Raw genomic sequence first — 20,916 nt, 5'->3', positions numbered from 1 at the left:
AACATGAATGGATGATGGATGGATGATGGATAGATGATGATGATGATGATGATGGATGGATGATGGATGGATGATGATGGATGGATGATGGATAGATGATGATGATGATGATGATGATGATGATGATGGATGATGATGGATAGATGATGAATGGATGGATGATGGATGGATGGATGGATGGATGGTGGATGGATGATGATGGATGAATGGATGATGGATGATGATGATGATGATGATGATGGATGATGATGGATGGATGATGATGATGAATGGATGATGGATGATGATGATGGATGATGATGATGGATGGATGGATGATGGATGGATGATGGATGGATGATGGATGGATGATGGATGGATGATGATGGATGGATGATGGATGGATGATGATGGATGGATGATGATGGATGGATGATGGATGATGGATGGATGGATGATGGATGGATGATGATGGATGGATGATGATGGATGGATGATGGATGGATGATGGATGGATGATGGATGGATGATGATGGATGGATGATGATGGATGGATGATGGATGGATGATGGATGGATGATGGATGGATGATGATGGATGGATGATGGATGGATGATGATGGATGGATGATGAAGGAGAAGTATGTTGTATTCAAATTAAAAGTAAAGCAACTTTCCGAGCCAGAGCATCATCAGGCTCAGGGTCGAGCTCGTTTAACTCCCCCTGGAGGCGACGCTGGTGCACTGCACTCGGTCCCCAGCACATGCTGCTCCTGGTTTATTCAGCTGTGCCTTGCTCAAGGACTCCACACAGTGGAAAGGCCAGGGGTTGAACTCACGACCTCCAGATTACAAGTCAGAAACACAAACTACTCAGCCTCTTACTGTGTTTTATTCAAATTAAAACATGTTTCCTTGACCAGTTGTAGTTTTTCTTTATTTTACACTGAAAAACCTCAGAAGACAGGAAGTGTTTGTTAATATAGAGTGAGTTACAGTTACAGTTACCTCTGGAGGTCTGTCCTGGTGGTCTACAGGAGGTCTGTCCTGGTGGTCTGTGCTGGTGGTCTACAGGAGATCTGTCCTGGTGGTCTATAGGAGGCCTGTCCTGGTGGTCTACAGGAGGTCTGTCCTGGTGGTCTACAGGAGGTCTGTCCTGGTGGTCTGTGCTGGTGGTCTACAAGAGATCTGTCCTGGTGGTCTACAGAAGATCTGTCCTGGTGGTCTACAGGAGGCCTGTCCTGGTGGTCTACAGGAGGTCTGTCTTGGTGGTCTACAGGAGGTCTGTTCTGGAGGTCTGTCCTGGTGGTCTACAGAAAGCCTGTCCTGGAGGTCTGTCCTGGTGGTCTACAGGATGTGTGTTCTGGAGGTCTGTCCTGGAGGTCTACAGAAGGTCTGCCCTGGAGGTCTGTCCTGGTGGTCTACATGATGTCTGTTCTGGAGGTCTGTCCTGGTGGTCTACAGGAGGCCTGTCCTAGAGGTCTGTCCTGGTGGTCTACAGGAGGCCTGTCCTAGAGGTCTGTCCTGGTGGTCTACATGATGTCTGTTCTGGAGGACTGTCCTGGAGGTCTCCTGGTGGTCTGTCTTGGTGGTCTACAGGAGGTCTGTCCTGGTCTCTCCAGTCTCACTGAGTGGTCGAGGAGTTGAGGTGGTTCTGGATCCATTCCAGGTACTTGCTGACCCGGGTGTAAACCCCGTAGACCCTTCGGCTGCCGCAGTCCTCCGGTCCCCCCCAGGAGACCAGACCGTAGACCGCCCAGCGCTGGGTGCCGGGGTCCTGCAGGACGAAGGCCCCCCCGCTGTCCCCCAGGCAGGTGTCATGGCCGCCCTCCAGGAAGCCGGCGCAGAACATGTGGTCCGTGACGGCGTAGCGAGTGGAGCGGGATGCGTAGCTCGCCACGCACTCGTCCTGCCGGACTACCGGCAGCGCAACAAACTGCAGCACATCGGCGGTCCGGCCCGGGTCCACCGGCTGAACCAGGTCTGAGCTCACATTGGGGTTCCAGATCCCCCATCCGGCGACCAGTCCCAGAGAGGCCGGCGGGGGGTCCAGGTCCAGGTCCTGTGGGAAAGCAGAGATCAGAGGGGAACAACCTTCTCATTATGCATTTCTCACCATAACACTCATCAGTGATTTAGAGTATGTAGAGTACGTAGAGTACATATAGTACGTAGAGTCTAAGTAGACTCTACGTACTATATGTAGACTACGTAGACTCTACGTAGACAATGTAGTCAGTTGGTTGGTCGGTTGGCTGGTCGGTCCATCGGTCAGTCAGTCAGTCGGTTGGCTGGTTGGTTGGATGGTTGGTTAGTCGGTCGGTCAGTCTGTCGTCCAGTTGGCTGGTCAGTCAGTTAGTTGGCTGGTCTGGTGTTTGGTTGGGTGGTTGGTTGTTTAACTGGTTGGTTGGTTGGTTGGTTGGTCAGGTGGTAGGCTAGTTGAATGGTTGGTTAGTCGGTTGGTCGGTCGCTCGGTTCTTTTGAAGAGGATGAAACTTTCACACTTTGCAGAACAGACTTTTTGCATTACGGGTCCAGGACTTCCCAAGTCCATACAGGTCCGATGGCGTCCTGGATAACGTGGGCGGAGCCAGATATGTGGATAGTGATCCAAAATTTGAACTGGATCAGTACTCGATCTCCAACTGATGTAGTACGGAAGAGGACAGACAGGTATGGACCCAATGTTTGATAGTCCCTAATAACCTCCTCAGACTGTCTCACTGACCTGTCTCACTGACCTGTCTCACTGACCTGTCACACTGACCTGTCTCACTGACCTGTCTCGCCGACACACTGACCTGTCTCACTGACCTGTCACACCAACACACTGACCTGTCTCACTGACAAACAAACCTGTCTCACTGACACGGTCCACAATCTGTCTCACCTTCGTCCTCCACACCTGGCCTCATAACCGGGAGCCCTATTTTCTCCTCACATTGCTGGAGCGCCCCCTAGTGGCCGACCATAAGAACTGGCAACAGTGGAGGAGGAGCAGGTGGTGGAGGAGCAGGTGGTGGAGCAGGTGGAGGAGGAGCAGGTGGTGGAGGAGCAGGTGGTGGAGCAGGAGCAGGTGGTGGAGGAGCAGGTGATGGAGCAGGTAGAGGAACAAGTGGAGGAGGAGCAGGTGGTGGAGGAGCAGCTGATGGAGCAGGTGGCGGAGCAGGTGGAGGAGCAGGTAGAGGAACAAGTGGAGGAGGTGGAGGAGCAGGTGGTGCAGGAGCAGGTGGTGGAGCAGGTGGAGGAGGAGCAGGTGGTGGAGCAGGTGGAGGAGGAGCAGGTGATGGAACGCTACCACTCCATTTTCAAATAGTAGTTGTACTCCTGTTGGGAGACCAGAAAACCTGCAGAACCAGACTCAGAAGAGGAAGAACCTGCAGTACCAGACTCAGAAGAGGAGGAACCTGCAGAACAAGACTCAGGGGAGGACGAACCTGCAGAGCCAGGCTCAGAGGAGGAGAAACCTGCAGAACCAGACTCAGAAGAGAAGGAGGAACCTGCAGAACCAGACTCAGATGAGGAGGAACCTTCAGAGCCAGGCTACATTCTCCTTCACACAGGGCGAGCAGAGACATGAAGTGGCTGTGGTACCTGGTTCTGCACCCGGGGCAGACACACCGGGCCGAGCTCCCTGCTGAAGGTCACTTCCGGGCTCAGCCTCAGGAGGGCGATGTCGTGTTGGTAGGTCAGGGAGCTGAAGTGCGGGTGGAGCAGGACGAGCTGCACCGAGCGACGCTCCGCCTCCTCCTGCAGCCGCACGTCGTGAAGACCCAGGAAGACCTGTGGGAGGTCAGAGGGTGGAGGAGCAGAGGTCAGAAGGTGGAGGAGCAGAGGGTGGAGGTCAGAGAGTAGAGGAGAAGAGGTCAGAGGGTGGAAGTCAGAGGGTGGAGGTCAGAGAGTAGAGGGTGGAGGAGCAGAGGGTAGAGGGTGGAGGTCAGAGAGTGGAGGTCAGAGAGTAGAGGGTGGAGGAGCAGAGTGTAGAGGGTGGAGGTCAGAGAGTGGAGGTCAGAGAGTAGAGGGTGGAGCAGCAGAGGGTAGAGGGTGGAGAAGAAGTGGGTATAGGTCAGAAGGTGGAGGAGCAGAGGGTGGAGGTCAGAGGGTGGAGGTCAGAGAGTAGAGGAGCAGAGGGTGGAGGTCAGAGGGTAGAGGTCAGAGAGTGGAGGAGAAGAGGTCAGAGGGTGGAAGTCAGAGGGTGGAGGTCAGAGAGTGGAGGAGCAGAAGGTAGAGGTCAGAGGGTAGAGGAGCAGAGGGTAGAGGAGCAGAAGGTGGAGGTCAGAGGGTAGAGGAGCAGAGGTCAGAGGGTAGATGTCAGAGAGTGGAGGAGCAGAAGGTAGAGGTCAGAAGGTGGAGGAGCAGAGGGTGGAAGTCAGAGGGTGGAGGTCAGAGAGTGGAGGTCAGAGAGTAGAGGGTGGAGCAGCAGAGGTCAGAGGGTGGAGGTCAGAGAGTGGAGGTCAGAGAGTAGAGGGTGGAGCAGCAGAGGGTAGAGGTCAGAGGGTGGAGGAGCAGAGGTGAAAGGGTGGAGGTCAGAAAGTAGAGGAGAGGTCAGAGGGTGGAGGAGCAGAGGTCAGAAGGTGGAGGAGCAGAGGGTGGAGGTCAGAGAGTAGAGGAGAAGAGGTCAGAGGGTGGAAGTCAGAGGGTGGAGGTCAGAGAGTAGAGGGTGGAGGAGCAGAGGGTAGAGGGTGGAGGTTAGAGAGTGGAGGTCAGAGAGTAGAGGGTGGAGGAGCAGAGGGTAGAGGGTGGAGGTCAGAGAGTGGAGGTCAGAGAGTAGAGGGTGGAGCAGCAGAGGGTAGAGGGTGGAGGTCAGAGAGTGGAGGTCAGAGAGTAGAGGAGAAGCGGTCAGAGGGTGGAGGAGCAGAGGTCAGAGGGTGGAGGTCAGAGGGTAGAGGATCAGAGGGTAGAGGAGCAGAAGGTGGAGGTCGGAGGGTAGAGGTCAGAGAGTAGAGGAGCAAAAGGTAGAGGTCAGAGGGTAGAGGAGCAGAGGGTGGAGGTCAGAGGGTAGAGGTCAGAAGGTAGAGGTCAGAGGGTAGAGGAGCAGAGGGTGGAGGTCAGAGGGTAGAGGTCAGAGAGTGGAGGAGCAGAAGGTAGATGTCAGAGGGTAGAGGAGCAGAGGGTGGAGGGCAGAGGGTAGAGGTCAGAGAGTGGAGGAGCAGAAGGTAGAGGGCAGAGGAGCAGAGGGTGGAGGTCAGAGGGTAGAGGTCAGAGAGTGGAGGAGCAGAAGGTAGAGGTCAGGGGGTGAAGGAGCAGAGGGTAGAGGAGCAGAGGTCAGAGGGTGGAGGAGCAGAGGGTAGAGGATCAGAGGGTAGAGGTCATAGAGTGGAGGAGCATAAGGTAGAGGTCAGAGGGTAGAGGAGCAGTGGGTGGAGGTCAGAGAGTGGAGGAGCAGAAGGTAGAGGTCAGAGGGTAGAGGAGCAGAGGGTAGAGGAGCAGAAGGTGGAGGTCAGAGGGTAGAGGAGCAGAGGTCAGAGGGTAGATGTCAGAGAGTGGAGGAGCAGAAGGTAGAGGTCAGAGGGTAGAGGAGCAGAAGGTGGAGGTCAGAGGGTAGATGTCAGAGAGTGGAGGAGCAGAAGGTAGAGGTCAGAGGGTAGAGGAGCAGTGGGTGGAGGTCAGAGAGTGGAGGAGCAGAAGGTAGAGGTCAGAGGGTAGAGGAGCAGAGGGTAGAGGAGCAGAAGGTGGAGGTCAGAGGGTAGAGGAGCAGAGGTCAGAGGGTAGATGTCAGAGAGTGGAGGAGCAGAAGGTAGAGGTCAGAGGGTAGAGGAGCAGAAGGTGGAGGTCAGAGGGTAGATGTCAGAGAGTGGAGGAGCAGAAGGTAGAGGTCAGAAGGTGGAGGAGCAGAGGGTGGAAGTCAGAGAGTAGAGGGTAGAGGAGCAGAGGTCAGAGGGTGGAGGTCAGAGAGTAGAGGGTGGAGCAGCAGAGGGTAGAGGTCAGAGGGTGGAGGAGCAGAGGTGAAAGGGTGGAGGTCAGAGAGTACAGGAGAAGAGGTCAGAGGGTGGAGGAGCAGAGGTCAGAGGGTAGAGGTCAGAGGGTGGAGGTCAGAGGGTAGAGGTCAGAGGGTAGAGGAGCAGAGGGTAGAGGATCAGAGGGTAGAGGAGCAGAAGGTGGAGGTCGGAGGGTAGAGGTCAGAGAGTAGAGGAGCAGAGGGTAGAGGAGCAGAGGGTGGAGGTCAGAGGGTAGAGGTCAGAAGGTAGAGGTCAGAGGGTAGAGGAGCAGAGGGTGGAGGTCAGAGAGTGGAGGAGCAGAAGGTAGAGGTCAGAGGGTAGAGGAGCAGAGGGTAGAGGAGCAGAAGGTGGAGGTCAGAGGGTAGAGGTCAGAGAGTGGAGGAGCAGAAGGTAGAGGGCAGAGGAGCAGAGGGTGGAGGTCAGAGGGTAAAGGAGCAGAGGTCAGAGGGTGGAGGAGCAGAGGGTAGAGGAGCAGAGGGTAGAGGAGCAGAAGGTGAAGGTCGGAGGGTAGAGGTCATAGAGTGGAGGAGCATAAGGTAGAGGTCAGAGGGTAGAGGAGCAGTGGGTGGAGGTCAGAGAGTGGAGGAGCAGAAGGTAGAGGTCAGAGGGTAGAGGAGCAGAAGGTGGAGGTCAGAGGGTAGAGGAGCAGAGGTCAGAGGGTAGAGGTCAGAGAGTGGAGGAGCAGAAGGTAGAGGTCAGAGGGTAGAGGAGCAGAGGGTGGAGGTCAGAGGGTAGAGGAGCAGAGGTCAGAGGGTGGAGGAGCAGAGGGTAGAGGGTGGAGGTCAGAGAGTGGAGGTCAGAGAGTAGAGGGTGGAGGAGCAGAGGTGAAAGGGTGGAGGTCAGAGAGTAGAGGAGAAGCGGTCAGAGGGTGGAGGAGCAGAGGTCAGAGGGTGGAGGTCAGAGGGTAGAGGATCAGAGGGTAGAGGAGCAGAAGGTGGAGGTCGGAGGGTAGAGGTCAGAGAGTAGAGGAGCAGAAGGTAGAGGTCAGAGGGTAGAGGAGCAGAGGGTGGAGGTCAGAGGGTAGAGGTCAGAAGGTAGAGGTCAGAGGGTAGAGGAGCAGAGGGTGGAGGTCAGAGGGTAGAGGTCAGAGAGTGGAGGAGCAGAAGGTAGATGTCAGAGGGTAGAGGAGCAGAGGGTGGAGGGCAGAGGGTAGAGGTCAGAGAGTGGAGGAGCAGAAGGTAGAGGGCAGAGGAGCAGAGGGTGGAGGTCAGAGGGTAGAGGTCAGAGAGTGGAGGAGCAGAAGGTAGAGGTCAGGGGGTGAAGGAGCAGAGGGTAGAGGAGCAGAGGTCAGAGGGTGGAGGAGCAGAGGGTAGAGGATCAGAGGGTAGAGGTCATAGAGTGGAGGAGCATAAGGTAGAGGTCAGAGGGTAGAGGAGCAGTGGGTGGAGGTCAGAGAGTGGAGGAGCAGAAGGTAGAGGTCAGAGGGTAGAGGAGCAGAGGGTAGAGGAGCAGAAGGTGGAGGTCAGAGGGTAGAGGAGCAGAGGTCAGAGGGTAGATGTCAGAGAGTGGAGGAGCAGAAGGTAGAGGTCAGAGGGTAGAGGAGCAGAAGGTGGAGGTCAGAGGGTAGAGGGCAGAGAGTGGAGGAGCAGAAGGTGGAGGTCAGAGGGTAGAGGAGCAGAGGTCAGAGGGTAGATGTCAGAGAGTGAAGGAGCAGAAGGTAGAGGTCAGAGGGTAGAGGAGCAGAAGGTGGAGGTCAGAGGGTAGATGTCAGAGAGTGGAGGAGCAGAAGGTAGAGGTCAGAAGGTGGAGGAGCAGAGGGTGGAAGTCAGAGAGTAGAGGGTAGAGGAGCAGAGGTCAGAGAGTGGAGGTCAGAGAGTAGAGGGTGGAGCAGCAGAGGGTAGAGGTCAGAGGGTGGAGGAGCAGAGGTGAAAGGGTGGAGGTCAGAGAGTACAGGAGAAGAGGTCAGAGGGTGGAGGAGCAGAGGTCAGAGGGTAGAGGTCAGAGGGTGGAGGTCAGAGGGTAGAGGTCAGAGGGTAGAGGAGCAGAGGGTAGAGGATCAGAGGGTAGAGGAGCAGAAGGTGGAGGTCGGAGGGTAGAGGTCAGAGAGTAGAGGAGCAGAGGGTAGAGGAGCAGAGGGTGGAGGTCAGAGGGTAGAGGTCAGAAGGTAGAGGTCAGAGGGTAGAGGAGCAGAGGGTGGAGGTCAGAGAGTGGAGGAGCAGAAGGTAGAGGTCAGAGGGTAGAGGAGCAGAGGGTAGAGGAGCAGAAGGTGGAGGTCAGAGGGTAGAGGTCAGAGAGTGGAGGAGCAGAAGGTAGAGGGCAGAGGAGCAGAGGGTGGAGGTCAGAGGGTAAAGGAGCAGAGGTCAGAGGGTGGAGGAGCAGAGGGTAGAGGAGCAGAGGGTAGAGGAGCAGAAGGTGAAGGTCGGAGGGTAGAGGTCATAGAGTGGAGGAGCATAAGGTAGAGGTCAGAGGGTAGAGGAGCAGTGGGTGGAGGTCAGAGAGTGGAGGAGCAGAAGGTAGAGGTCAGAGGGTAGAGGAGCAGAAGGTGGAGGTCAGAGGGTAGAGGAGCAGAGGTCAGAGGGTAGAGGTCAGAGAGTGGAGGAGCAGAAGGTAGAGGTCAGAGGGTAGAGGAGCAGAGGGTGGAGGTCAGAGGGTAGAGGAGCAGAGGTCAGAGGGTGGAGGAGCAGAGGGTAGAGGGCAGGGGAGCAGAGGGTAGAGGAGCAGAGGGTGGAGGTCAGAGGGTGGAGGAGCAGAGGGTAGAGGAGCAGAGGTCAGAGGGTGGAGGAGCAGAGGGTGGAGGTCAGAGGGTGGAGGAGGAGAGGGTAGAGGATTAGAGGTCAGAGGGTGGAGGAGGAGAGGTCACTCTTGCACCGTCACGTGTTGGGGGTTGATGGCGACCACGGCGGCGTCCCTCCTGGGAGAGCGCAGGATGTGAGCCGCTGTCAGGACCCAGGACTCAGACAACAAGGCCCCGGAACCAAACCAGCGACCCTCCGGGACCCGGGTCAGATCCTCCACCCTGACCAGGACCTGCCAGGGGAACTGACCCCGGTCCGACCGACGACCCCCAACGACACGCTTCACCTGGCGGGGGAGGGGGCGAGACGGGTGGCCACAGGCTGAGAGGAAAAAGCAAAAGGCATCACGTTGTTCTCCAGTCAGACATAAAAGAGTTTGGGAACGCTCAATCAAATCAAGAACAACCATGAACATAGAGGTTCTCTCAATCAGCACAGCACCTGCTTCACTGGTCCACTATAGTATAGTAGGCAGGTTCCACCCTGAGCCGGCCTTTACCAGTCCCTGGAGAACCGGCACCAGCTCCACACTGCCACAGTTCTGGGTCTTGTTCCTGCAGGTCAACCAGATGGCTGACTTTGCAGAACCCGACAAAAAGTTCCTCAAAGTACTTACAGTTTTGTTGTTGGTTGTGTACTTTGGCCCGAAAATGAATATTTCAAAAACACCAAGTTGGTACAGGGAACAAGACGCTAGTACAGGGAACAGGATGCTGGTACAGGGAACATGACGCTGGTACAGGGAACAGGATGCTGGTACAGGGAACATGACGCTGGTACAGGGAACAAGACGCTGGCACAGGGAACAAAACGATGGTACAGGGAACAGGATGCTGGTACAAGGAACATGACGCTGGTACAGGGAACAGGATGCTGGTACAAGGAACAAGACGATAGTACAGGGAACAGGATGCTGGTACAGGGAACATGACGCTGGTACAGGGAACAGGATGCTGGTACAAGGAACAAGACGATAGTACAGGGAACAGGATGCTGGTACAGGGAACAAGACGCTGGCACAGGGAACAGGATGCTGGTACAAGGAACAAGACGATAGTACAGGGAACAGGATGCTGGTACAGGGAACAAAACGATGGTACAGGGAACAGGATGCTGGTACAGGGAACAAGACGCTAGTACAGGGAACAGGATGCTGGTACAGGGAACATGACGCTGGTACAGGGAACAGGATGCTGGTACAGGGAACATGACGCTGGTACAGGGAACAGGATGCTGGTACAGGGAACATGACGCTGGTACAGGGAACAGGATGCTGGTACAAGGAACATGACGCTGGTACAGGGAACAGGATGCTGGTACAAGGAACAAGACGATAGTACAGGGAACAGGATGCTGGTACAGGGAACATGACGCTGGTACAGGGAACAGGATGCTGGTACAAGGAACAAGACGATAGTACAGGGAACAGGATGCTGGTACAGGGAACATGACGCTGGTACAGGGAACAAGACGCTGGCACAGGGAACAAAACGATGGTACAGGGAACAGGATGCTGGTACAGGGAACAAGACACTAGTACAGGGAACAGGATGCTGGTACAGGGAACAAAACGCTGGTACAGGGAACAGGATGCTGGTCCAGGGAACAAGACACTAGTACATGGAACAGGATGCTGGTACAGGGAACAAGACGCCGGTACAGGGAACAGGACACGGGTACATGGAACATGACACTTGTATAGGGAACAGGAGGCTGGTACAGGGAACAAGACTCTGGTACAGGGAACAGGACGCTGGTACAGGGAACAGGATGCTGGTACAGGGAACAAGACGCCGGGACAGGGAACAAGACACTAGTACAGGGAACAGGATGCTGGTACAGGTAACATGACGCTGGTACAGGGAACAGGATGCTGGTACAGGGAACAAGACGCTGGTACAGGGAACAGGATGCTGGTACAGGGAACAAGACGCTGGTACAGGGAACAAAACGCTGGTACAGGGAACAGGATGCTGGTACAGGGAACAAGACACTAGTACAGGGAACAGGATGCTGGTACAGGGAACAAGACGCTGGTCCAGGGAACAAAACGCTGGTACAGGGAACAACATGCTGGCACAGAGAACAGGATGCTGGTACAGGGAACAGGATGCTGGTACAGGGAACAAGATGCTGGTACAGGGAACAAGACGCTGGTAAAGGGAACAGGATGCTGGTACAGGGAACAGGACACGGGTACATGGAACATGACACTTGTATAGGGAACAGGAGGCTGGTACAGGGAACAAGACTCTGGTACAGGGAACAGGACGCTGGTACAGGGAACAGGATGCTGGTACAGGGAACAAGACGCCGGGACAGGGAACAAGACACTAGTACAGGGAACAGGATGCTGGTACAGGTAACATGACGCTGGTACAGGGAACAGGATGCTGGTACAGGGAACAAGACGCCGGTACAGGGAACAGGACACGGGTACAGGGAACAGGACGCTGGTACAGGGAACAGGATGCTGGTACAGGGAAAAGACGCTGGTACATGGAACATGACACTAGTACAGGGAACAGGAGGCTGGTACAGGGAACAGGATGCTGGTACAGGGAACAACATGCAGGTACTGAGAACAAGACGCTAGTACAGGGAACAGGATGCTGGTACAGGGAACAGACGCAAGTACAGGGAACATGACGCTGGTACAGGGAACAGACGCTGGTACAGGGAACAGGACGCTGGTACAGGGAACAGACGCTGGTACAGACAACAAGACGCAAGTACAGGGAACATGACGCTGGTACAGGGAACAGGACGCTGGTATAGGGAACAGACGCTGGTACAGACAACAAGACGCAAGTACAGGGAACAGACGCTGGTACAGACAACAAGACGCAAGTACAGGGAACAGACGCTGGTACAGACAACAAGACGCAAGTACAGGGAACATGACGCTGGTACAGAGAACAAGACGCTGGTACAGGGAACAGGAGGCTGGTACAGAGAACAAGACGCTGGTACAGAGAACAAGACGCTGGTACAGTGAACGCCAAAGAACTCCACCTGGACTCTCTGACCTCTGCCAGTTGCTGAAGTTGGAGACTTTGACACACGTCTGGTAGAGGTTCTTCTTCGAAGCTTCCTGAAAACTGTTCAGCCGTGAGAGACCCCCAACATCCCCCTGACCTTTAACCCCCAACATCCCCCTGACCTTTAACCCCCAACATCCCCCTGACCTTTAACCCCCAACATCCCCCTGACCTTAAACCCCCAACATCCCCCTGACCTTTAACCCCCAACATCCCCCTGACCTTAAACCCCCAACATCCCCCTGACCTTTAACCCCCAACATCCCCCTGACCTTTAACCCCCAACATCCCCCTGACCTTAAACCCCCAACATCCCCCTGACCTTTAACCCCCAACATCCCCCTGACCTTAAACCCCCAACATCCCCCTGACCTTAAACCCCCAACATCCCCCTGACCTTTAACCCCCAACATCCCCCTGACCTTAAACCCCCAACATCCCCCTGACCTTAAACCCCCAACATCCCCCTGACCTTTAACCCCCAACATCCCCCTGACCTTTAACCCCCAACATCCCCCTGACCTTAAACCCCCAACATCCCCCTGACCTTTAACCCCCAACATCCCCCTGACCTTTAACCCTGAACATCCCCCTGACCTTTAACCCTGAACATCCCCCTGACCTTTAACCCTGAACATCCCCCTGACCTTTAACCCTGAACATCCCCCTCACCTTAAACCCTGAACATCCCCCTGACCTTTAACCCTGAACATCCCCCTGACCTTTAACCCTGAACATCCCCCTCACCTTAAACCCCCAACATCCCCCTGACCTTTAACCCTGAACATCCCCCTCACCAGACACAAAAACACTTACATCATCATCATATGCAGAAAGAATCAGAGGACGCTGGAGGCCACAGGTCTAGAGAGTAGGAGTACTGCTGACAGAAGAGTAGGAAGAGTACTGCTGACAGAAGAGTAGGAAGAGTACTGCTGACAGTAGAGTAGGAGAAGTACTGCTGACAGAAGAGTAGGGGGAGTACTGCTGACAGAAGAGTAGGAGGAGTACTGCTGACAGTAGAGTAGGAGAAGTACTGCTGACAGAAGAGTAGGGGGAGTACTGCTGACAGAAGACTAGGAAGAGTACTGCTGACAGAAGACTAGGAGGAGTACTGCTGACAGTAGAGTAGGAGGAGTACTGCTGACAGAAGACTCAAAAGAGTACTGCTGACAGAAGAGTAGGGGGAGTACTGCTGACAGAAGACTCAAAAGAGTACTGCTGACAGAAGAGTAGGGGGAGTACTGCTGACAGAAGAGTAGGGGGAGTACTGCTGACAGAAGAGTAGGAGGAGTACTGCTGACAGTAGAGTAGGAGGAGTACTGCTGACAGAAGACTCAGAAGAGTACTGCTGACAGTAGAGTAGGAGGAGTACTGCTGACAGTGGAGTAGGAGGAGTACTGCTGACAGAAGAGTAGGAGGAATACTGCTGACAGAAGAGTAGGAGGAGTACTGCTGACAGAAGACTCAGAAGAGTACTGCTGACAGTAGAGTAGGAGGAGTACTGCTGACAGAAGACTCAAAAGAGTACTGCTGACAGAAGACTAGGAGGAGTACTGCTGACAGAAGAGTAGGAGGAGTACTGCTGACAGAAGACTAGGAGGAGTACTGCTGACAGAAGACTCAGAAGAGTACTGCTGACAGAAGAGTAGGAGGAGTACTGCTGACAGTAGAGTAGGAGAAGTACTGCTGACAGAAGAGTAGGGGGAGTACTGTTGACAGAAGACTCAGAAGAGTACTGCTGACAGAAGAGTAGGAGGAGTACTGCTGACAGTAGAGTAGGAGAAGTACTGCTGACAGAAGAGTAGGGGGAGTACTGCTGACAGAAGACTAGGAAGAGTACTGCTGACAGAAGACTAGGAGGAGTACTGCTGACAGTAGAGTAGGAGGAGTACTGCTGACAGAAGACTCAAAAGAGTACTGCTGACAGAAGAGTAGGGGGAGTACTGCTGACAGAAGACTCAAAAGAGTACTGCTGACAGAAGAGTAGGGGGAGTACTGCTGACAGAAGAGTAGGAGGAGTACTGCTGACAGAAGAGTAGGGGGAGTACTGCTGACAGAAGAGTAGGAGGAGTACTGCTGACAGTAGAGTAGGAGGAGTACTGCTGACAGAAGACTCAGAAGAGTACTGCTGACAGTAGAGTAGGAGGAGTACTGCTGACAGTGGAGTAGGAGGAGTACTGCTGACAGAAGAGTAGGAGGAATACTGCTGACAGAAGAGTAGGAGGAGTACTGCTGACAGAAGACTCAGAAGAGTACTGCTGACAGTAGAGTAGGAGGAGTACTGCTGACAGAAGACTCAAAAGAGTACTGCTGACAGAAGACTAGGAGGAGTACTGCTGACAGAAGAGTAGGAGGAGTACTGCTGACAGAAGACTAGGAGGAGTACTGCTGACAGAAGACTCAGAAGAGTACTGCTGACAGAAGAGTAGGAGGAGTACTGCTGACAAAAGAGTAGCAGTACTGCTGACAGAAGACTCAGAAGAGTACTGCTGACAGAAGAGTAGGAGGAGTACTGCTGACAGTAGAGTAGGAGGAGTACTGCTGACAGAAGAGTAGGAGGAGTACTGCTGACAAAAAAGTAGTCGTACTGCTGACAGAAGACTCAGAAGAGTACTGCTGACAGTAGAGTAGGAGGAGTAATGCTGACAGAAGAGTAGGAGGAGTACTGCTGACAGAAGAGTAGGAGGAATACTGCTGACAGAAGAGTAGGAGGAGTACTGCTAACAGAAGAGTAGGAGGAATACTGCTGACAGTAGAGTAGGAGGAGTACTGCTGACAGAAGAGTAGGGGGAGTACTGCTGACAAAAGAGTAGTAGTACTGCTGACAGAAGAGTAGTAGTACTGCTGACAGAAGACTAGGAGGAGTACTGCTGACAGTAGAGTAGGAGGAGTACTGCTGACAGAAGAGTAGGAGGAGTACTGCTGACAAAAGAGTAGTAGTACTGCTGACAGTAGAGTAGGAAGAGTACTGCTGACAGAAGACTCAGAAGAGTACTGCTGACAGTAGAGTAGGAGAAGTACTGCTGACAGAAGACTCAAAAGAGTACTGCTGACAGAAGAGTAGGGGGAGTACTGCTGACAAAAGAGTAGTAGTACTGCTGACAGAAGAGTAGTAGTACTGCTGACAGAAGACTAGGAGGAGTACTGCTGACAGTAGAGTAGGAGGAGTACTGCTGACAGAAGAGTAGGAGGAGTACTGCTGACAAAAGAGTAGTAGTACTGCTGACAGAAGAGTAGTAGTACTGCTGACAGAAGACTAGCAGGAGTACTGCTGACAGTAGAGTAGGAGGAGTACTGCTGACAGAAGAGTAGGAGGAGTACTGCTGACAAAAGAGTAGTAGTACTGCTGACAGTAGAGTAGGAAGAGTACTGCTGACAGAAGACTCAGAAGAGTACTGCTGACAGTAGAGTAGGAGAAGTACTGCTGACAGAAGACTCAAAAGAGTACTGCTGACAGAAGAGTAGGGGGAGTACTGTTGACAGAAGACTCAGAAGAGTACTGCTGACAGAATAGTAGGAGGTTTACTGCTGACAGAAGAGTAGGAGGAGTACTGCTGACAGAAGACTCAGAAGAGTACTGCTGACAGTAGAGTAGGAGGAGTACTGCTGACAGTGGAGTAGGAGGAGTACTGCTGACAGAAGAGTAGGAGGAGTACTGCTGACAGAAGACTCAGAAGAGTACTGCTGACAGTATAGTCGGAGGAGTACTGCTGACAGAAGAGTAGTAGTACTGCTGACAGTAGAGTAGGAAGAGTACTGCTGACAGAAGACTCAAAAGAGTACTGCTGACAGAAGAGTAGGGGGAGTACTGTTGACAGAAGACTCAGAAGAGTACTGCTGACAGAATAGTAGGAGGTTTACTGCTGACAGAAGAGTAGGAGGAGTACTGCTGACAGTAGAGTAGGAGGAGTACTGCTGACAGAAGACTCAGAAGAGTACTGCTGACAGAATAGTAGGAGGAGTACTGCTGACAGAAGAGTAGGAGGAGTACTGCTGACAGTAGAGTAGGAGGAGTACTGCTGACAGAAGACTCAGAAGAGTACTGCTGACAGAAGAGTAGGAGGAGTACTGCTGACAAAAGAGTAGTAGTACTGCTGACAGAAGAGTAGGAAGAGTACTGCTGACAGAAGACTCAGAAGAGTACTGCTGACAGTAGAGTAGGAGGAGTACTGCTGACAGAAGAGTAGTAGTACTGCTGACAGAAGAGTAGGAGAAGTACTGCTGACAGAAGACTCAGAAGAGTACTGCTGACAGTAGAGTAGGAGGAGTACTGCTGACAGAAGAGTAGGGGGAGTACTGTTGACAGAAGACTCAGAAGAGTACTGCTGACAGAATAGTAGGAGGTTTACTGCTGACAGAAGAGTAGGAGGAGTACTGCTGACAGAAGACTCAGAAGAGTACTGCTGACAGTAGAGTAGGAGGAGTACTGCTGACAGAAGACTCAGAAGAGTACTGCTGACAGTAGAGTAGGAGGAGTACTGCTGACAGTGGAGTAGGAGGAGTACCGCTGACAGAAGAGTAGGAGGAGTACTGCTGACAGAAGACTCAGAAGAGTACTGCTGACAGTAGAGTAGGAGGAGTACTGCTGACAGAAGAGTAGTAGTACTGCTGACAGTAGAGTAGGAGGAGTACTGCTGACAGAAGAGTAGGAGGAGTACTGCTGACAGAAGACTCAGAAGAGTACTGCTGACAGTAGAGTAGGAGGAGTACTGCTGACAGAAGAGTAGTAGTACTGCTGACAGAAGAGTAGGAGGAGTACTGCTGACAGAAGACTCAGAAGAGTACTGCTGACAGTATAGTCGGAGGAGTACTGCTGACAGAAGAGTAGTAGTACTGCTGACAGTAGAGTAGGAAGAGTACTGCTGACAGAAGACTCAAAAGAGTACTGCTGACAGAAGAGTAGGGGGAGTACTGTTGACAGAAGACTCAGAAGAGTACTGCTGACAGAATAGTAGGAGGTTTACTGCTGACAGTAGAGTAGGAGGAGTACTGCTGACAGAAGACTCAGAAGAGTACTGCTGACAGAAGAGTAGGAGGAGTACTGCTGACAAAAGAGTAGTAGTACTGCTGACAGAAGAGTAGGAAGAGTACTGCTGACAGAAGACTCAAAAGAGTACTGCTGACAGAAGAGTAGGGGGAGTACTGCTGACAGAAGAGTAGGAGGAGTACTGCTGACAGAAGAGTAGGGGGAGTACTGCTGACAGAAGAGTAGGAGGAGTACTGCTGACAGTAGAGTAGGAGGAGTACTGCTGACAGAAGACTCAGAAGAGTACTGCTGACAGTAGAGTAGGAGGAGTACTGCTGACAGTGGAGTAGGAGGAGTACTGCTGACAGAAGAGTAGGAGGAATACTGCTGACAGAAGAGTAGGAGGAGTACTGCTGACAGAAGACTCAGAAGAGTACTGCTGACAGTAGAGTAGGAGGAGTACTGCTGACAGAAGACTCAAAAGAGTACTGCTGACAGAAGACTAGGAGGAGTACTGCTGACAGAAGAGTAGGAGGAGTACTGCTGACAGAAGACTAGGAGGAGTACTGCTGACAGAAGACTCAGAAGAGTACTGCTGACAGAAGAGTAGGAGGAGTACTGCTGACAGTAGAGTAGGAGAAGTACTGCTGACAGAAGAGTAGGGGGAGTACTGTTGACAGAAGACTCAGAAGAGTACTGCTGACAGAAGAGTAGGAGGAGTACTGCTGACAAAAGAGTAGTAGTACTGCTGACAGAAGAGTAGTAGTACTGCTGACAGAAGACTAGGAGGAGTACTGCTGACAGTAGAGTAGGAGGAGTACTGCTGACAGAAGAGTAGGAGGAGTACTGCTGACAAAAGAGTAGTAGTACTGCTGACAGTAGAGTAGGAAGAGTACTGCTGACAGAAGACTCAAAAGAGTACTGCTGACAGAAGAGTAGGGGGAGTACTGTTGACAAAAGAGTAGTAGTACTGCTGACAGTAGAGTAGGAAGAGTACTGCTGACAGAAGACTCAGAAGAGTACTGCTGACAGTAGAGTAGGAGAAGTACTGCTGACAGAAGACTCAAAAGAGTACTGCTGACAGAAGAGTAGGGGGAGTACTGTTGACAGAAGACTCAGAAGAGTACTGCTGACAGAAGAATAGGAGGAGTACTGCTGACAAAAGAGTAGTAGTACTGCTGACAGAATAGTAGGAGGTTTACTGCTGACAGAAGACTCAGAAGAGTACTGCTGACAGTAGAGTAGGAGGAGTACTGCTGACAGTAGAGTAGGAGGAGTACTGCTGACAGAAGGGTAAGAGTACTGCTGACAGTAGAGTAGGAGGAGTACTGATGGACAAGAGTGGTTGGTTGGGCTCCACTTCTGGCCTCTACATTGTTTTATTTCTCTCTGGAACAAAAGGAATATTCCAGCCAGCTCAACTAAAGGTGAACCCTCTAAATGATATTTATTTGGACATGGTCATTTCGTCCTGTCCTCTATCTGGTCCTCCAGAGCGCAAAAGTACAAACAAGGCTGTCAAACTAAGATCGCAGTATGGCAAAGGTTACTCAGTTAAAGTACTATTCATACTGCTACTCCTGGCAGGGGACATTCACCTTCATCCTGGCCCGGTCTCATCTAAGGTCCTTGAAAAAGTTGTAGCAACTCAGCTGATGGAGTTCCTACAAGACAGTCAACTTCTCCACCCTCAGCAGTTTGTCTTCAGACCAGGCGACTCAGCTGATGGAACAAATTCCTGTCTGGTGGAAAGTCTTAACCAATCAGGGTGATGTGGTGGGAGCTGCATGTCTTTACCTTAAAAAGGTCAACCAACACTTACTTTGGTCTAAAACGGGATCTTCTAATTGTTCTCCTGATACTATAAAATGGTTCCCATCATATCTCCAGGACAGAGAACATAGTACCACAAGGGTCCATTCTTGGACCGCCGTTCCAAAGCCCAGCAGCAACACGTCAGCTCTATGCAGATGATGCTGTTCTATATCCAGAGGCCCAGACTCCAGCACCTCCTGGCTTCATATATGGTGGACATCCTAGAGGGGCTCATCCAGAACCATCTAGTTCTGAACCTCCAGGAAACACTGTCCATGTGCTTCTCAGTTAGAAAATAGAACCTGCAACAGTTCAGAGTTCGTATCCAGAACCAGGACATTAGCTCAGTGACAGAATGTAAATATCCTGGAGTGGGATTAGAACCTCAACTCACATTGAACCACCACATGAAGAAGATCTCAGGAACAGGAACAACCAATCTGAAGAGTTTTAAAGTACCACACCAAGCAGAGTACAGTACTGTACTCAGTGATATTCTCCTACATATGGTACTGTCTGACAGTACGGGCTCCAGCGGCTCCTTCCAGAACACATTGGGTCTTTATACAACCAAACTCTTAAAGTCCTGGATAGAAAACCAAGTAGGTATCATCACTGGAAAGTATCAAAAGTATAATTTCCTGAGTTTAGAAAGTTTCATCGACCTCTGTTTTCTGAAATTAACCTTCAAATGCAGGACAGAACCAGAGCCACTCTCTGGTTCTGTCCAAACACAGGACAGAAGTCACCAGGAGCTGGGTCCCTACCAACTGTAAAATACCCCCCCCCCCCCCCCCCGATAAACCACATTGTGACCAAAGACGATCTCAGTAACAGGAAGTCACTCCTAAAGGAAACGCCAAACAAAGTAAAATGATACCAGATCCCAAACTTTTCACCTCAAAGGTTAAAGACCGGCTGGAAACAAGACAAGAATGTACACACTTATAAAATACTACTATGTCTACAGGGCCTGTGTTTTACTGTAGTGAAGGAGGGAGGGGGGGAGGGGGGGAGGGAGGGAGGGAGAGAGAGAGAGGGAGGGAGGGAGGGAGGGAGAGAGAGAGAGGGAGGGAGGGAGAGAGGGAGGGGGGAGGGAGGGAGAGAGGGAGAGAGAGGGAGGGAGGGAGGGAGGGAGAGGGAGGGAGGGAGGGAGGGGGGAGGGAGGGAGAGAGGGAGAGAGAGAGAGAGAGAGGGAGGGAGAGAGAGAGGGAGGGGGGAGGGAGGGAGAGAGGGAGGGAGAGAGAGAGAGAGAGAGGGAGGGAGAGAGAGAGAGGGAGGGAGGGAGGGAGAGAGAGAGACAGGGAGGGAGGGAGAGAGGGAGGGGGGAGGGAGGGAGAGAGGGGGGGAGGGAGGGAGGGAGGGAGAGAGAGAGACAGGGAGGGAGGGAGAGAGGGAGAGAGAGGGAGGGAGGGAGGGAGGGAGAGAGAGAGAGAGAGAGGGAGGGAGAGAGAGAGGGAGGGAGGGAGGGAGGGAGGGAGGGAGAGAGAGAGAGGGAGGGAGGGAGGGAGGGAGAGAGAGAGAGGGAGGGAGGGAGAGAGGGAGGGAGAGAGAGAGAGAGAGAGAGAGGGAGGGAGAGAGAGAGAGGGAGGGAGGGAGGGAGGGAGAGAGAGAGACAGGGAGGGAGGGAGGGAGGGAGGGAGGGAGAGAGAGAGAGAGAGAGGGAGGGAGAGAGAGAGGGAGGGAGGGAGGGAGGGAGGGGGGAGGGAGGGAGAGAGGGAGGGAGAGAGAGAGAGAGAGAGGGAGGGAGAGAGAGAGAGGGAGGGAGGGAGGGAGGGAGGGAGGGAGAGAGAGAGACAGGGAGGGAGGGAGAGAGGGAGAGAGAGAGAGGGAGGGAGGGAGAGAGGGAGGGGGGAGGGAGGGAGAGAGGGAGGTACCTCGGTGACAGGTAGGTGTTTGGCTCCGCCCCCTAGAATCGGTCCAATCACCATTGGCACTGCAGGTGAAGGACTCTATGAGCAGAGAGAGACACTGTGATGTGCTGAGTCAGCGTGGCGGACTGCAGGTGCGGCGTCGGTTCTTACGGTTGTTCGGTCGCCCGTCGTCGTCTCGGCACACGTAGACCACCGTGGAGCCAAACGTGGTGCTGTTGTCATGGTTACCAAACACCACATCCGCCAGGGCTACCTCGGCTGGACGTCCACAATCCACCACTGCACACAACCAGGGACCAGTCAGAGGACTGGACCTGGACCTGGACCTGGACCACACTGACCAGGACCTGCTCAGGATAATCCAGAACTACCTGAACCAGAACCTGAACCAGAGTCCTGTGGCCTGTACTATGATGCTGGATTTTCTCTTGTCCAGGTGACTTCAGGATTAACTCTGGGTTTCTCTTATCTAGGTAACTTCAGGATTAACTCTGGGTTTCTCTTATCCAGATAACTTCAGGATTAACTCTGGGTTTCTCTTATCCAGATAACTTCAGGATTAACT

General features: G+C 53.0%; 2 protein-coding genes across 2 annotated transcripts in view; one reads left to right on the top strand and one right to left on the bottom strand.

Moving 5' to 3' along the window:
* LOC308128471 (vitamin K-dependent protein C-like) overlaps positions 1-896 on the top strand; it is a gene marked incomplete at its 5' end in the record, with an annotated part of 2,599 nt that extends 1,703 nt beyond the window's left edge. The window contains one exon of the mRNA XM_080494150.1: positions 1-896. This exon is cut by the window's left edge and continues 537 nt beyond it. Coding sequence (XP_080350276.1) covers positions 1-15 — 15 coding nt within the window.
* masp1 (MBL associated serine protease 1) overlaps positions 853-20,916 on the bottom strand; it is a 45,703-nt gene continuing 25,639 nt past the window's right edge. The window contains exons 9-13 of the mRNA XM_080494149.1: positions 20,502-20,630; positions 20,355-20,429; positions 8,726-8,973; positions 3,573-3,761; positions 853-2,040 (exon numbers count right to left, since the gene is read on the bottom strand). Coding sequence (XP_080350275.1) covers positions 1,603-2,040; positions 3,573-3,761; positions 8,726-8,973; positions 20,355-20,429; positions 20,502-20,630 — 1,079 coding nt within the window. The 3' untranslated portion in view covers positions 853-1,602. The remainder of the gene's footprint in view (positions 2,041-3,572; positions 3,762-8,725; positions 8,974-20,354; positions 20,430-20,501; positions 20,631-20,916) is intronic.

This window comes from Lipophrys pholis (genome assembly GCF_963383615.2).
Source record: "Lipophrys pholis genome assembly, contig: SCAFFOLD_59, whole genome shotgun sequence".
NCBI lineage: Eukaryota > Metazoa > Chordata > Actinopteri > Blenniiformes > Blenniidae > Lipophrys > Lipophrys pholis.
Note: the sequence above shows the minus strand (reverse complement) of the source record. Positions and strands in the feature narration are given on the sequence as shown.